The following is a 17383-nucleotide window of genomic DNA, read 5'->3' on the forward strand; positions in this document are numbered from 1 at the left end:
ATGATGTATTAGCAATTAGCGCTAGCACCGGCAAACAAAAAGAGTCAGGTCCAGTCAAATCCTATTTCACTATGTCCACTGTTGAGGAAAAGTAGCAGGAATTCCTTGGGTAGCAACTTGTAAGTTCCTGCCTGTTGGATGCTTGGATTGGTAGTGCTAACTCTGGGTGATGAACACAGATGCTTATGGTCCCATACCTGGTTAGAAGGCCTGGGTCCAGGTCCTGCTCCCCTGTATCCTCCTCACGTCCCATATCCAACACGATGCTGGTGCCACCATGGAAGCCAGGTACGAGGTCACTGATGGAGAACGAGAGGCCATCCTCGTGGGCATTGGTGTCGTCATCGTCCCCGGACACATCAGTCTGTGGCGTAAAATCCCAACGGGGTCCACATCAGTGTCAGACCACTCAGCACTTCACAGTCTACGACCAAAGGCTAGCATATGACACCAGAGCCCATACCCCCATATTAAATAAAGCACACAATCCATAAAACACAGACATATTTATGAGCATTAACTACCATATTATCATTAATACACTGACCTTTTCCAAAGGCAGAGACAATCCAGAAGATGTTTTTATTCCTTAGCGTTTTTACACATTCTTGAGTGCCAATGATGCCAATTCAGAAATGTTTGGAGATGACGCACAAACATTCTGGCACCCATAGCTGAGCTGGAGGCAATGTGTACCTCTCCTTTCTAGCTCTGTCACATGCTACGAATGAGCCAATAGCATTCTGCAGCTCATAAAAGCAGCTGTACACATTGCCACATGGAGAGCACAACCCAGACAAAAAGCCCCAAGCATGCATGCGCCCGAAAACAGGGTTATACACCACAAAAGGATAAAGCAGGAACTCTAAATGTCTTACGACTAATGAAAGATTGTCTGTTAGACTTAAGCTCGGGAAAGCATGCTGTAACAAAGAATAATAAGATAAACACCCAGTTCCCTTATGTTGCAGAGTTAATTTTTCATAAAGCTGCCAAAGATGAAATAGATTGGGACAAATCAGAATAGTGCATAAGAGAACAGCATCCAACATTCTTATTTGGCAACTTTGGTGGACAACTCGAGAATGGAGGCGCGGTAAGAATAGGGGTGAGGCTGTCCCCAGTGGTCCGTCACCCCAAACCCCTTATTCACCGGCTGGTTCAGGTCTTCCGGTGGAGAGATTTCCAGACTGGGAGTCCGAGTGTTCAGAGAAAGAGGCTCGGCTGACGTTGTGTCAAAGGAGGTGGACAAAGAGTCCGTGTGATTGGTCTCTTCAGCGGGGGAGAGGTTCATGATCTGTCGGAGTACAACAAGAGTCCTTGCAGACTGACAAAACAAATACACAAAACCCACAGCAATAAGCACTAAGCAAAAGTTCCGCAAGGCGTCAGCTGGTCCACAGTAAACCAACAGCTTAAAGTAGGCATAAGCTGCATTGAAAATGATGGCAGAGGACAAAGCTGAATTACTTTCTGGAGTGAGAGCAGGCAAGCTTGTCAGTGGCAGCTGAGAGGTTAGAGCAGAGTGACTCAGCAAGGAGCAGGGTGGAGCTAAGCCTGGTGTTAGCAGGATGTAGTGTGAGGAAACTCCTTCCCCAAAACTGGGATAGATGGAAGATGGGAGTTACGAGGTGAGCAGGAAACTCCCTAAACCCTCAGCCATTCTGCAGCTGCACTGTTCATAAATGGAAAACGTTTCCTCATCCACACTGATCTAAACGCCGCTACATTAAGTTCACCGACACAATTCGCAGAAGTGAAGATATGTAGGGGATGGGGCGAGACTTACAATTTGCGAGTGAGAGAGGATCTGGCTGGCCGTTAGCGACTCCGCCTCCGATGACTCGTCAGAATCTTCGGGGGCGGGCTGGCCCAGGCTGGGCATGCTGCCCAAGTGCTGGCGCTCCTCCCGTGGCGGCAGCGAGTCGCCCTGGTCCAGGCTGTCCATGGAGTGTCGCCGTGCCCCCCAGTTAAAATTGTCCACACTCTCGCCCTGCAAGACAATGGAGCCCTCAGCACTGCACGCCCACCAGAACCAGAGCTGTCGACTCGCCTCCCACCATGAGTGCCTTAGTAAGAATGTAAACAGGAGAACATGTGGATGAGGAACGCCTAACGCCACATGGGCCATATGCGAGGACAGGTCACAAACTCCCAAGGTTACTTAAAAAAAAGTGCTTGGTGGTTATAAATAATAAAACATATAAGTATACGAGCACATTAAGAACTAGCTGAAATAATGAAATATTTACTTTATCTATTCCCAGGAGTCCAGGGAGAGCTCCTTTGCTATTGCCAAATGGATTTGGGTTCGATTTAGCTTTTCAGCGACCTCAGACTTGACCACATGCTTTCACATTCCGCCCCGGCTCCAGCTTAAACAAGGGAGTTTCCGTGGCGACAGGCTTAAAGTATTCCACGCGGATAAGAGGGAGGTACGCTTCCCCGCTTTGGAATGGCATGCAGAATGGAGCTGACGGTTAATTGACAGGTGACAGGGGACGCAGATGAGCATGATCTCTGACCAGCGAATTAAAGCGACGTTTTATGCTGAAAAGACCTGGAATTTTTCAACCCAACTCTTAAGTGGGTAAAACGTTGCATATAGGTAAAGATGAAAATGATGGGCTACCGTAATAAACATTGAGAAAGACATCCACGCCGTATCCGTCTGGGTGCCTGTTTTTGATCGTTAACAGGCACAACAGAAAATGGCATTTTAAGTGCTCTGCTCTTTTCCCATGTACCAAATTAGATCATGCTGCTGGTCTGCTCCACCTCTACTTCTCATCACAGGACCCACTGGATGTTCGGTTTCAGAGGGGTGGAAGAGCACCCAGGAGGAAATCCGAAGCACACAGCCGGGTTTCCAGTCATTTCTACGTAACATACTAGTGGGAGTTATTAGTGACTTGATTAGCACAGGATAAAGGCGCTACTTGGCATGCGATAACAGCCATACGCTTCCTTCCATCCACACGCAAAGTGTCACGTGACCTGGCGAAACCATCAGCAGTTTGCAAACTGGCTCTGTTGGCAACTCCTGTGGGTACTTCAGACCTCAACGGCTAATTTAACCATTAACGTTTTAATAACGTCATTTGTAATACACAAGTTTATTTATTTAGCATGTCTGCTTATTGCAGTAAATTAGGTAATTAATCAATGCATTAGTTATCAAAAATTAGGTGTCCATTTCCTAATGACAGAACTTGTTATGAGTTGTTGGCTGGCAGATCGCTAAATATGACAGTTGGGTATGAATTTGGCACAGTTTCTGATATAATTGGTAAATATCACATACTCAATGAGCTCCTATGACCTCACCTGAGTCACTCTGTCAAGCAGATGTTTACAAACAGACAGTCTGAATGTACTGGTTAAATATGACCCATGTAGTCATGCAGCTTGGCTGTGATCATTAGTTTTTAATCCTGCTTCTACTCCTCAGTTTGTATTATGTGGATCTATAATCTCATTCACTGCCCCAAAACACTGAGATGAGCATGCACAAAGATCACCCTCTACACTACAGTTACCATGACGACACAGTCTAAACCAGGAAGTACTACACTCTGTTACTGCACAAGCTGTCGAAACTGCAGCATGGCTGATCTTACCTGGAGTTCCTAGGTGGCACAGACCAAAAAACAAAAAGAAACCAAATTACAACAGCGGATTAGGAAGGATGATAAAGTATGTATTTAATAAGTAGCGCATGCACAATTTAAATTAGAGATATGTTTAAAATATAGTCAAAATGGGGTAGCGCATGCGAGGACCACAAATCTAAACTGGCAATCTTGCTATTCAAGTAAAACAGTTTAAAAACCTTAGAGCAAACATTTCTGTCAAGGAAAAAACTATATTTCTCTATTGCTCATAGAATACCATGGCTTTAAACTTTAAAAACGAATTAGCTTTCTACATAGTAAAACAGGAAAATTACTTGAAAAGATACTCAAACATTACAGACAGTTTTTTTAGCCCAGACTCTGACTCACAGTTCTGGCTCAGCCAATAAGCAGCCTCCACATCGCATCAGAGCGAGTGTAAAGTCTCACCTCTCCGTCCTCCAGCTCCACGTCTAGGAAGTCAAAGTCCCTGAAGACACGGAACTGCTGCTCGGAAGTGGTGTCGTCCATGTTGTCCGGTTCACGCCCCCCGTCCTCGGAGGACACCAGGCTGGGCTGGTGATCAGGGAGGTCCAGCTCCCCACAGGACGAAAAGATCACCTGGGGTCAGAGGTGAGGTGGGGATGGAGATATCACAGTACTGCTGTCAGGTACCATCATCACAGAATTATAAGTTAAGCATTGCAAAATCCATTCCATCAAATCGTTTAATTGTTGCTCTTGTACAGAATTATAAATGTACCTATTTATACATCTGTATATTTATACTAAAGCTAGTCAAGGCTTGCTGAAGGTTACAGTAAGGCCCTAACAAGGACATGAACCAAAAACCTTCAGTTTAACAGAGTCCAGAGCAGGGGTCTCCATCTCCGGTCCTGGAGAGGTACCATCCCGTAGGTTTTCTATCATACCTGGCTTCTGAAGAGCTACACCTGCTCTCAGGTAAATACCAGGAACAGGAGAGGCTTATCAGAAGCCCGGTATGATAGAAAACCTACTGGATAGTAGCTCTCCAGGACCAGATTTGGATACCCCTGGTCCAGAGTCTTAACCATGATGCTGGCACCACTGGCCCCGCCTCCAGTACCTGGGGGGTGGGGTTACTCTGCACTGTGTAGTTTTCTGATATTGATCATTGTTATTGGTTTCAGTCGGCTTTATTAGCGGTGATTGACTCCCTTACCGACGGGTGCTTGGCCAGACCCACTTCCTGCCCGCACAAGGAGAGCACGTTAACCAACTTCTCTCGTGTCCTCCTCTGTGGAAATAACCAGGGGTGGAATTGTGTCCACTACAATATCAGCAGATCCCCCCTCCCCTTCCTTCTCAATTACTAAACAAATACATAATTAACATAATTCCTTATCATTATGAATCTGAACTTTTTGAAATTTTCTGCGCATTCAGAGCGCAAGGAAGAAACCTAACGAAGATTGTAGTCCATGTATTATTGTTAAGGACGTTTCAGGAAACCACCCCAGATCCGAATTCACTCCCGCGTCTTAATAAGCAGCAGGTAACAGGCTTATTTTACAGCATGTGTGCAGGTTTAGTAGAGAGAACCACTCCAGAAAAACCAACCATGGCTTGTGATCCTACCAGGAACAGGACTGAGAAATACTGCTGTATGTTGTGACATAATGACATAAGTAATAATGAAAAATCAATCTATTCTCAGCAGAACGCAAACAACAAATGAGAGTGTTCTGTAGCAGTGCAGGGAATGTCATTCACCTCAAAGCTTTGCTGATCGCCCCATGCCTGCTCATCTCATCATTAACCATTTCAGAGACTATAAGCAAAACCCTCACCTGAGACAGCTGTGGCCGTTTCCAGCTGACCGGTACCAGCACGCTGTTGGAGTTGGACCCCGATGAGGTGGAGGAGGTGCTGCGGGTCACTGTGACGGGCCTGCTCTTGCCGTCTCGCCCTGGGGAGCCTTGCAGGTCATCGTAGCGCCTGCCGATCACTGGCGTCTGTGCACACAGATCAGGGCAGTGAGTCGCGTCCAAAGGAGGCCAGCCTGGGAGAAGATGTGTCTCCTCTCTTCGCCTCCTTTCTACTCCCTGCACTAGCTCACATCTTCATCTCCTCAATCTACTGCACTTGTCCCGGAAGCGGCATGAATTTTCTAGGCACCCGCCAGAGCAGTAAGCACAGCTCTCTGATTCTTTTCCAGCTCTCAGATTCCCTGAGAGGGAGACACCTCCCGATCATGGATTTCCCAAACTCTGATCAAATCCATCTGTGAGCAGTTAATGTTGACTCCCCCTGGTCACTGGTAAGAGCGAGCTGCTGCCCTCTCTGTACAGCCTAAAAATACCACTGAGGTATTTGTCAGTGAGACACGAGGGTCTGTTTCACATTTCTTAACTAGCCGTGATGTTTGGGCTACTTCCCATGCAGGCTGTGTCTAAAATTCCAACTGATTCAAGATACAAAGCGACTGCTGTACTGACATCATTTCCTGTAATTCATAAAGCACACAAATAGCTCAGTGTTTGGTTCCCACACACTTGCCGCACCCAGTCCCCTTCATCTCCCCCCCTTCTCATCTTTGCACGGCTGCCTCTTAATTGGTCCACCTTAAATTTTCAGATACTGAGCTGATGCTATCAGATTTGGATAGGAAATGTTTCCATTTTGAGAACTAAATTAGCTAAAAGGTATCACACAGGGACCATGCCTCTGTGAGTGAAAAACAAGAGGAAAAAAGTACATTGTGTCCGGGTTTTTTAAACCTCATTTTTGACCGAATGTTACTTTCCATATGGAACACGCTGTCCTGTTTCGAACACTGCAACTAACTTTTTAACAATAACAGATGCAAAGACAGGGCGGAGGGTGGGGATGGGGGTGTCAAACCTCCGAGATGTCGAAGTGGAAGTCCAGTGTCTTCCCCGGCAGGGCCTTGGATGAGCCATCCCACACTCGGCCGACATCCACGTGGGAAAGGTCTCCGTGGGCATAGGACGGCAAAACTAGGCTGGCTGAGCGGGACACCACCAGCTTCAGAATGTTCAACGCCTCCTTCCAGTGTGGCGTCTGGAAAAGGAAAGAACAGCCCACTGAAGCCTCGAAAACACACGCAGTCGCCGAAGGTCTGTGGAGTACCGACGTCCGTGAAGGACAGACACCGTTAGACAGAATGTACCGCAAAAGGTTCAGCTAAGATGCCGTGTGGAGAAAACCTCTTCCAGGAAGAGTACCAGGCGGAAAGAGTGCAGAGGAAACACACTGCCAGACAGCGCCGCTAAACTCTGCAGTGGAAACTGGAGCGAAGGCGGCGGACTGTTTATGAAGCCGCTCTGGGTGTGGCTCTGAATTTATTGCTCGTGGACAAGGTCATAATCTCCTTTAAAAAAAAAAAAACCTAAAGAACTGTTTATCTGCTGGGAAACAGCATTCTTTCTCTGTCTGTTTAAGAAACAGTAACCAGGAAATACAACAGGCTCCCGTCACCAAAATATTTCCACTTTCTTCCCGTGTTGGTGTTAAATAAGGCCCACATTTCTTGCGGTTATGAGAAGAACAATGGGCTTCTCCTGTTCAGTTATGTGATTTAGGAGAATGCTGCAGGTGGCATACCCAACTCAGACAGACAAGGGGTCAAGCCATAGATTAAACATATTCTTCACAAACATATTCACCGTGGTGCATAATGTCTCCTCGCGGCAAACTTTTTCCAGGCAGTCCCAGGGCGACAGCAGGAGTTCTGCATCATGCATCTCATTTTCTTAGAATAGCTCTCATTTTTCGATGAAGGGTTGAAATTTAGCAGTGGAAACCTTCCAGATGCGATGTTTTGCTGTGAGCCCTGTGCTCTCTCCATACGACAGAAAGGCACCCACAACTTGTAGGAAAGTATTGGTAGCGAATGCGATATAAAGCTGCGGCTTTCAGAATGATTTACATCCTACTGAGCTACCTAAAAAAATCTGAACAGGAGGACCAGCATGCCTCAGTGACCCACCTGAACAAACTTCTCAATAGTCCTGAGCACCTCCATGTTGAAAGGCTTAACCTGGACTCCGCCAAGGTCCATGTGACTCAACAGACTGTAGATAATCTGTAGTAAGGACTGCTGCATGCTGGGAAGTCCCTTTTCCAACAGCTGTCCAGCAGGAGAAACATGTCAGATAACATATATCAATGTGTAGTGGGTTAAAAGTGATGTAAATGTACCACGTACCTCAGCCATGTAGGTAACCATGTTGAGGGTAATGTCACAGAAGGCTTCATGCAAGTAACGGCAGACCACGCTGACCCAGGAGAAGCTGTCCCGGGTGTACGAGTGTGTTTTGTACAAGGTCATCACATGGGCCAGGTTTGCAAGCTTGGTGTTGTTTTCTTCCAGGCAGACCTAAAACATCGTACAATCAAATGCATAACTCTGTCGTTTTTGGACTTGCATTTACCCAGAACAGCTTAGTGTCCTGCAGGCAGGGGACTTGGTCTTAGTGTAAACCCCAACAAAGGCAAAGTAACAGACCTGAGCTATTCTCTCAGCGACATCTTTGCAGAACAGAGTGGGGCTGTCGAACTGCTGGACGAGGTGAGGGAGCAGACAGAGAACATTCAAGGGGAAACCTGCCAAGGAAAGATGAGGGTGAGCCCAGGGGCAAATGTGTTAATGGTGACTAACACGTGGGTTAAGGCGTACCACTGAATCACATCCACTCCATATATAGCCTCATAATTACTACCAGCTCATGTGCTAATGTGTTGAATCACCATTCGCTCCACATACAGCCTTATACATATTGTTAGCAAATGTACCAATGTACATGTTGAGCACAAATATTTAGTAATAACTCAGTTACTACTGAAGTACAAATCATAAACAAATCATGGACAAATATATTTGCTACTTGAGATGAAAGATGCGTCACAATTCATTAATGATGAACAAACGAGATCAGTATTTAACTAGTGTTATTCATGACTTGTTCCTTCAGTTGTTCACAAAGATTTACAGGACTAATAGATATATTAACAAATACAGTAACTGCTTGGGATGAAAGATGCATCATGATTCATTGATGATGAACAAACATGCGATCAGTATTTAACTTGTATTATTCATGACTTGTGCCTTCTGTAGTTCACAAAGGTTTACATAATTAACACATATAGTAATAAATATAGTAACTGCTTAAAAACATGCATCACGATTCAATAATGATGAATTAACATGAGATCAGTATGTAACTAAGGCTGAGTTTGTGGTTAATTAATACATAAGTAACAGCACAGTACTATATTATTTGTGGTCTGTCTAGTAAAGTGTTACCATGCTGGGTAACTGTTTGTTGCAGCAGTGTAAGCAATGACCAAACTCAAACAGCATGCATTCTTTCTCTAAATCATGGTTTAAATTAATTAAATACAGTGTTCTGGGTCAAACTGTATAAATAGTGGCATGTCATCGTGAACCCGCTGCACTGATCAAAGGCAAAAATATAGTAATTAACATCAATGTTTATCCTTCTAGATCAGTGTTTCCCAACCTGGTCCTCGGGGACCCACTGCACTCCATGTTTTTGCTGTTTCCCAACTACCAGTAGCAAAAATATGGGCTGTCTGACAGGGAGCTGGAAGGGAGCAAAAATGTGGACTATCTGTGGGTCCCTGATGACTGGGTTAGAAAACACTGTTCAAGATTATTACATGAACCGCAGACTGTGATCCTCATACCTATGACCTGGGAGGTGTCCACCACGGGAACGCGGGACACAGGTGTGAGCTGCCGGAAGAGCTGCAGCGTGAGGTCGAGTGTGGCCGCCGAGGTGAAGCCCTTGAGCAGCAGCTGCTGGAAGCCCGTGAAGCCGTTCCACTGGAGCTGGGCCCGCAGCTTGTCCAGCTTCTCCCGGTTCTCAGGCTGGTCCAGCGGCATGTGCGAGAGCAGCTTGTGCAGCAGACGCAGGGCCATCTGGTACTCGAACTCGAAGTCAGACTCCATCAGCGACACCGCCACCCAAAAGATGGTGGCCAGCAGGTTGCAGGGGTGGTTGATGCTGGCCGGGTCACTGACGCTGTCCTTGCAGGGCGCAAGGCAGTGGGCTTTCGTCAGGACACCTAGCTGCCCACTGGACTGAAGCCGGTCCAGCGGGGTGCTGCTCGGAGGATCAAGGAACCGCTCATCCTCTCCGAACTTCTTGGGAACGGAGTAACTGCGCTGGTGGCGGTCGCGTTCTGCCCTGCTCATGCCTGCCCCCTGCTGGTACAGATCTAGCTGACCCGTACTCTTTCTGTTTGACCTCAGTTTTGCATTGCTGAGGAAGTCTGGGGAGGCAGCCCTGATGGACATACAGACAGCTTTAGTCAATGCGATTCAAGATGGAAAAATCACATTAAACACAGTGATGCTATATAGTATGACACAATTCAGTAATAATGCAACATGCCTGGATAAGACAGCCATCAAATCATTGTTCTTCAAACACTCTGCCAAATTGTCCACCACTGACTCGAGCGTGAGCAGGACCTCCATCACATAGCCCTGCGAAACCAGTCAGAAAGGAGCTCGTTATTCCCAGAACTTGGTGGAAAACCACTTGTCAATAACCCAGGATACTTTGAAGCCACGTTTTATTCACCCAGCTATAAAGTACTGTAACAGTTTATACTCTTTTTTTCAAAAACAGTCCAGGGAAAAAAAAAATCAAAGTCTCCATCAGACATTACTGTCTGTCTGGTCTTTTGATGAATGCGTTGTAATGCACAGCTGAAAAAAAAGTTATGTTTCACACATTACTGAGATGTGATTGATGGGAACACTATTAAATGTAAATACATACACACACACACATATAATTTGTTTGGTATCATTTGTAATGTATTGGGGGGCAGCATGGTGGTGCAGTGGTTAGCACTGTTGCCTCACACCTCTGGGGCCTGGGTTCGAGTCTCCGCCTGGGTCACATGTGTGTGGAGTTTGCATGTTCTCCCCATGTCATCGTGGGGTTTCCTCCGGGTACTCCGGTTTCCCCCCACAGTCCAAAAACATGCTGAGGCTAATTGGAGCTACTAAATTGCCCATAGGTGTGCATGTGTGAGTGGATGGTGTGTGAGTGTGCCCTGTGATGGGCTGGCCCCCCATCCTGGGTTGTTTCCTGCCTCGTGCCCATTGCTTCTGGGATAGGCTCCGGACCCCCCGCGACCCAGTAGGATAAGCAGTTTGGAAAATGGATGGATGGATGGACATTGTGCTGGCTTATATTTAACATTTGTCATTATCTGTGGTACCTGTTCATAAGTACAGACAAAAAAACAACATCGGAATCCCCATTGGAATGAGGAGGACAGCAGACGACAAGTGTCACCTGCATGTCGTCGCCATGCTCGCCCACCACCTCCACAAGGCGGGACAGGAGGTCAGAGACAGAGCGTGCGGACAGCGGCTGCTGCAGAGTCCTGAAGATCTGGAAGGAGCGTCCGGCGTAATGCCGTGAGGAGCTGTACAGGGCTGTCTGCAAAGCCACGTCACTCAGCTGCTTCTCCAGATGGAAGTCTGTGGAGGGGGGGGTCTGGATCTCAGGAGTGCGATCACAGGGAGGGGACACCGAACAAGGCCAGGCACACTCAGGAAATCTAGCGGTTACCCCAGTGCATATGGTCTAATAAAGCTTGGTTTAAATACTAGCTGTTCTACAAGTCATGTATTGTGTTAGCCAAGGGCTAATCATCTCTGTGCTAAGGATATATAGTGAAGTAGCGCATCGGTCATTAGCTTCTTAGCATTTAGCATCTGGCCCTGGACATCCAGATCCTCCAAATATGAATACCTGCTCAGTTAACAAATGCCTCTATAACATATGCATTGAACTGAAACATGCATGTGAAAGGCTTGCTTGGTCTAAGTGAGGCAGTCACCTGACTTGGACTCTTTAAACACGGACAAAATGTGGTGAAGGAAGTTTGACAGCTGCTCGGTGCTTTTGCAGTTCTGGTTCTTGGGCGTGATGTCCTCATGGCACCACAGAGGTCCAAATGGCCTAAAAATAATATCACCACAAATTAAAGACAAACATCCTAGGGTGACATCCGTAGAAATGCTGTTGGATATGCTGAAGAGCCCTTAGGTTTGAAATAAATGCATTTAGAATCTGTAGAAATTGACAAGAATAACTCTACCTGTCTTATTACAATAATGTATCAGAAACTAAAAAGACAATTACGTATACAAACTTGCTATATATATATATATATATATATATATATATATATATATATATATATATATATATATATATATATATATATAGATGTAATTACCTACAAAGAACACAAGATGGCGCACAGATAGCTCACATGGCTAGTCTTTACACAGCATACTACCTTCCACAGACAAGCACCTCTGGCTCTTCTCATAGTATGAAGTGAGTGGAATCGGGCAGCAACTCAACCATAACTAAGCAGTATTTATACTACGCTGAATGATCTGCAAGGACGCAGAATTCCAGTAGCTCCGGGGCGGCACTGCCGTTTAACCCTCGTCTAAGGAATGCAGCCCCGCAATAAATAAACTACTTAAGCAATTACATTTAAAAATGCTCAGAGTTATAAGAAAGTAAAAAATAACAGCACATAGTTGCTATTATAGGTGAGGTATGAACAAAATGGTTGGACTGGAATATACAGCTCTGGAAAAATTAAGAGACCACAGCAAAATTTTCCAAACTGCAGCCTGGCGCTTCCCTGCTTCTCTTTGATGAAGCACTCCTTCCTTGCTTTATGGGACTTCAGTCTAGGAGCCTGGTATGCACTGTCCTAGCAGTGCGCTTCACACCTGCACTGATTGTTTGCCATTCCATTTGAAGATCACTGAGGTCATTTTCCAATTAGGAGGGCACTGCTGGATAAGGTGACGGTCATCTCTGCCATTAGAAAGCCGCTTCTGCCCTCTGTCTGTCTGGTTTTTGGTTATTGCCAGTGACTCCTGCTTCACCTTATTGTTGTGCATTTATGTCTTGCACTCTTACCTTTGCTTGTCACTGGGACTGTACCCTCAAGGGTCTGATAATTGTACCCTTAGCTGTAGGTAATTGTACCTTTTAAGGTACAGAAATGGACTCTGAGGAACATTTCTGTACCATTGCTGGTACACTAATGCTGTTTGTACCTTTAGAATGTTACTCGGAGTACAATTATAAGGGTACAGCCCCAATGACAAGCAGAGGTGCAAAGGTACTGTTTTCCTGAGAACGCTGAAACTTTAAGCCTGGAAGCAGCCTGCCTTGCAGTGTAGCCTTCTGCCAGCAGAACCAGGATTACACCAGGACTTAAAATGCAGATTTTTTAAAAATATGGAGTGGTCTCTCAATTTTAAACAGAGCTGCATTTACTGAATTGTTGCTACCCTTAGTTCCTCCCTGCTTCTAACAATTCTTCTTAAGCTGTAACAGTTTATATGTAAGGGCTCCTTTAATTATACAATGTTTTATTGTTATTATTTATTTATTTTTATTTTTTTATCAATGCCGTGTATCTAAACACACAGAGAGCCTGTTATCTGATTATTAAGCTCCTGTCGCTACCTGGTAGTGAGGAACTCCATGAGCTTGTTGGTCTTCTCATCAGCTTCGGCCGGCGGCTCCTCCAGGTCGTCCGTCTCCTGCGGGGCTTGCGGCAGGTTTCCGCTGCTGCTGCCCAGGCTGATGCTGGAGGAGGTGGAGGAAGAGCTGAGGCCGGAGTCCGGCACCGGGGAGCCCTGGCACTCCCGGAGGAAGTCGAAGCCTCCTGGGTAGAGAGGGGAGGGGGAGATTAGCTAAATGTGGGTGTTTGATTCGACTACCAAGGAAAGACATAGAAATTATGGGGATCTCAGCGTGTTGTCACTGCTGTCCAGAACTAACTAGCAGTTATCAAAGGCAGAGACAGCCCTGTTATTACATAAGGATTACCTGAGACACGTGGTACCCTAATATCAACAATGCCCACTGCCAGAACAAGATAAAAATAGAGGAATGGAATGCTTTAATGACGACCTGTGATGCACTTTTTGGCAGGATCTCCAAACATTTTCTTTCCCTGATAAGAGGTCATCCGTTTCTTTCCAAAGGAACCCAAAATCAGTTTGCCCTAATGGCCGTTTCAGGAAGGGCCACTTAGTACCAAGGGACTGTCGACGTTAAATCTAACAGACAGATGGTTAAATAGCGATTCTTCTGGTCTTGGTTGCTATCTTGATAAACGCAATCAGTGAGCCTTCATCTCAATTACTAAACAAGTAGCCAAGCTGAACAAGCCATAACAATCAAAAGATATTTCTAAGATCTCTATCTGCACTAAGACATGTATAAATCAGAGTATTTGGGTAGAAAAAAAAACAGCTAAAAACTATGATGGTTTAAGATGGTCTGAAACTTGTCATGTCCCATCTCTTGCTGCTCTTTGATGGTTTCACTGGGCGGGTCACTGGTTGGTCATGCCGATTTGGCCAGCCTATTAAGCTGGTCATTCTAGTGTGGCCAGCTAGACCATAAAACCATCATGCAAAAACATACCTCAAGGTGGTCACTTATCATACATAGGTTAACCAGCTTCACCAGCTTAAGCTGATGAAGCTGTTTTTTTCCAGCAAGAGCACAGACTGTGTTAAGTCATTTGCCGGTGTTAGTTGACCTGTGCAGAGGTATTCCGGCTGGTAACTGCCTCTGGACGTTAGGGTCTTGCTCGCTGTTATTTCTCTGGTGAGCAGGAGGACTGAAGCGATGACCTGGAAGTTGTTGTTGCAGGACAATGTGATGAGGAGGTGGAGAAGCAGCCTCTTGCTGTGCTCAAACACCTCTGGTCGATAGTGGTCCAGTCCTGCCAGCAGATGCATGGAAAAAAGAAGGAAAAGCAGTGGTTTCGGAGGGGAAAACTGGGCAGTAAAAACTGAGGCGACGTATCTGTTTATGTGTGCAACTGTTCTGCTACCTGATGCCGAAAATGCTCCACATGTCTTACATGGAAGATTAGATAAAAGTGTCGAGCTTCAATCTTCCAGGAACGTGGGACATACCAAAGTGACACTCTAATGATGTCAAGGTGTTTAGACAGAAGGTGAAGGAGTGCATGCCATTCCCACCTCTGTTCTACATAACTGCATTTTTCACATTGCATGCCCCCTCACCAGAGCTCTCTGAGATATCACGCCTGCTTCTTGAAGACCTTAATTGGGCTATACTTCATGCTAGCACTATCCAGAACACTAGGGAGACCTAAATGTCTCCTGGTCAATCTCACATCACTCACTGACCTTCACATCACATTCCACGTTAGAAATCAAACAGCCAAAGAAACAGGTGTCACTACAAACTACAGTCATGTCACAAATTAGTCATTGAAAGCCACAAGGACATTTCCACAACAATTTCGTTTTTAAAATGTGCCATGATGTGTAAAAGGCAACAAGAGGATGAATTAGTGAAAAATTCAACTGTCTTAAAAAAAACCTCACACAGGCTTATCTAAAAAATTGGTTGGAACATATCTTGCACATGTATATAAAACCATTCCAAACATTCTGAAACTTAAAAGGAAACACTGGGCTTTTGTTATGTGGCACATTCCATGACCTTTACACGTCTTCATCAAAACACATTTGTTTTGCAGGAAGGTCACAGAACCAAGGAACTTGGTACATTTTACTTCTGTACAGGAAACTGAAGTTGGAGAGGTCAAAATAATCAGCCAATCTCTGGATGCAAGGCATCAGAATCTCAGTATATGAAATGACAGTATCTGGGCTCCAGCTTAGTTGTCAGATACTGCTAATATTAAGGAACTCGGGAAGAAGTTAGGATTCTGTGGGAGACTCACCCAGAAAGAGAGCATGGAGCAGCAGGGGAAGGTGCAGGGCCCAATCTTCTCTCACACTGTGGTCAACCACCATCTCCGTCATAAAGATCACAGCAATGTTACACCTGAGGTAACCACAGGAGAGACTGGTCAGAATGTTAGCCGAGGTCCCGCCCCGCTGTCTGGTGGGTTCTTGATGTCACGGAATCTTCTCCAAATCAATTTTGAATTACAGTGGATTTATATGAGTAATTTGCAAAAATACTTGTAAAAAGAAACTGTAGGTCATAAGGTCATCAGTGCCTTACTTTGTGCTACATGCCTCCAAAACTGGCAATCCTGTGGTATACAAACTACAGCAGGCTATGCTGTGCTGCCATGTTTCCAAAGTCATGCCTAAATATAAATGTTTCAGTGCAGCTGGCACCCAGAAAGCCATCACAGGGGTACCTATTATAAGTAGTTAACATGGGCCTAGAAAAAACAGGAATAGCTGCACCTTAACTTCAAATGATATAAAATGCATTATGCCACTGGCTTTGAGATTTAAGGCTTATTACAAACAATCAGCCAAGTTTAAATATTAGACAAAGACATACTTAAGTCAAACTCAAATACTTATTTCTGCATCTTTTAAAAAACAAGAAACCAGTAAAATAAAAAGTACAGTGAATGCAGATTTCCCTCTTACAGAATTCAAAACTCAAAAAAACGTAACTGCTCCTGTCAATGCATCATCATGCAGCTCTCACCCAGTAAGGCTCTCTTTCTCTCTCTCTCTCTCACATACACACACACACACACACACACACAATAGGCAATTTAGAGAAATAACTGAAACCTAATCACATTCTTGCACTGTGGGAGGAAACTGGAATCAAACCACCCACTGCACCACCATGCCACATTTAAGTCAAATGCACCACACCAGTAAAGGCAGGCCTAGGCATTGTTAAGTGAATCTGATCACTAAATCACTGCAGTGCTGGGTCACGCATTACACTGGAACAGGCTGAGGTATTACATTAATCCAAACTCTGCAATCAACCCTGCACTCCTCTGTTCCAGGCAGTCAAATACAATCCTTTTAATCCAACGGATAAGAGCAGAGTAACACAAACTGACATTTAAATATCTCAACTGTGCATTATAATATTACGGTTTATCTGCAATTCAGATTATGATGTCATAGTGGCCTGGTATTCCTGATCATTTTAACCTTGACAACACCTTTTTCTGCCATTCTGCATAATTTCTGTTGGTTTCAGTTACAACCTGCTTGTCACTCTGCAAAGATTATTATCGTGTTGGCTGAAGGCTTTTCTTTGCTGCCCTCATTCCTGACTTTGGGAGAAAGTCCCTCGGCTGCCTGACATTGGACATCCTGATTTCATCACGTCCCTGGATCAACAAGGGATTGGCTTGCGTTCGACTTGTATAACCAGTAATAGTCTTCATTGTATGACATCACCACATTGATCCATTTTTCTTCCTCATTTTCACAAATGGTGTACGGGTCAGCAGGCTAAGCCTCTGTCTCTCTGATGGGACGGTCGTCAGTTTGGGGCCGGCTTTCGCAGAATAACCACATGTCGATGGGCCTTAACCTCCAATTTATGATCAGTATCATAAAACAAAGATGTGCCCTTGCATTGCTCCATATAGCCTTTGTAGGTAAGCATGTTGCTATGTTCTGTATCTATGACACGTCCCTTAATACGAGGCATAAACCATACAGCAGGTACTTGACAAATCACTTAGCAGAGAAAACTGGTTTTAATTAATGTGGGGATGTCACACAATAAAAACTCTGATTGGTTATAGAAGTGAAACACAAGCCCCTCCCTTTTTGAACAAGGGACGCATTGAACTCAGGAAATCAGGATGTGCACCTGACATCAACAGCAGGGACATCAACAATAAGATCATAGGGTGCCTCCTAATTTAGGTACAAAATAAAT

General features: G+C 45.1%; 1 protein-coding gene across 7 annotated transcripts in view; it reads right to left on the reverse strand.

Annotated features, from left to right (window-relative positions):
- The window catches only part of frya (furry homolog a (Drosophila)), a 73599-nt gene that overhangs the window by 6904 nt on the left and 49312 nt on the right, over positions 1-17383 (reverse strand). For 6 of the 7 annotated variants that reach the window (XM_048980676.1, XM_048980677.1, XM_048980674.1 and 3 more), the window contains 17 exons: positions 15444-15547; positions 14262-14447; positions 13175-13376; positions 11511-11632; positions 10961-11148; positions 10043-10137; positions 9333-9934; positions 8128-8225; positions 7828-7998; positions 7609-7749; positions 6501-6680; positions 5447-5611; positions 4819-4893; positions 4065-4235; positions 1790-1993; positions 1154-1297; positions 198-364 (listed from right to left, as the gene is read on the reverse strand). In XM_048980676.1, coding sequence (XP_048836633.1) covers positions 198-364; positions 1154-1297; positions 1790-1993; positions 4065-4235; positions 4819-4893; positions 5447-5611; positions 6501-6680; positions 7609-7749; positions 7828-7998; positions 8128-8225; positions 9333-9934; positions 10043-10137; positions 10961-11148; positions 11511-11632; positions 13175-13376; positions 14262-14447; positions 15444-15547 — 3015 coding nt within the window. The other variant, XM_048980679.1, reaches the window with a different exon arrangement.

Source organism: Brienomyrus brachyistius, chromosome 17 (genome assembly GCF_023856365.1).
Source record: "Brienomyrus brachyistius isolate T26 chromosome 17, BBRACH_0.4, whole genome shotgun sequence".
NCBI lineage: Eukaryota > Metazoa > Chordata > Actinopteri > Osteoglossiformes > Mormyridae > Brienomyrus > Brienomyrus brachyistius.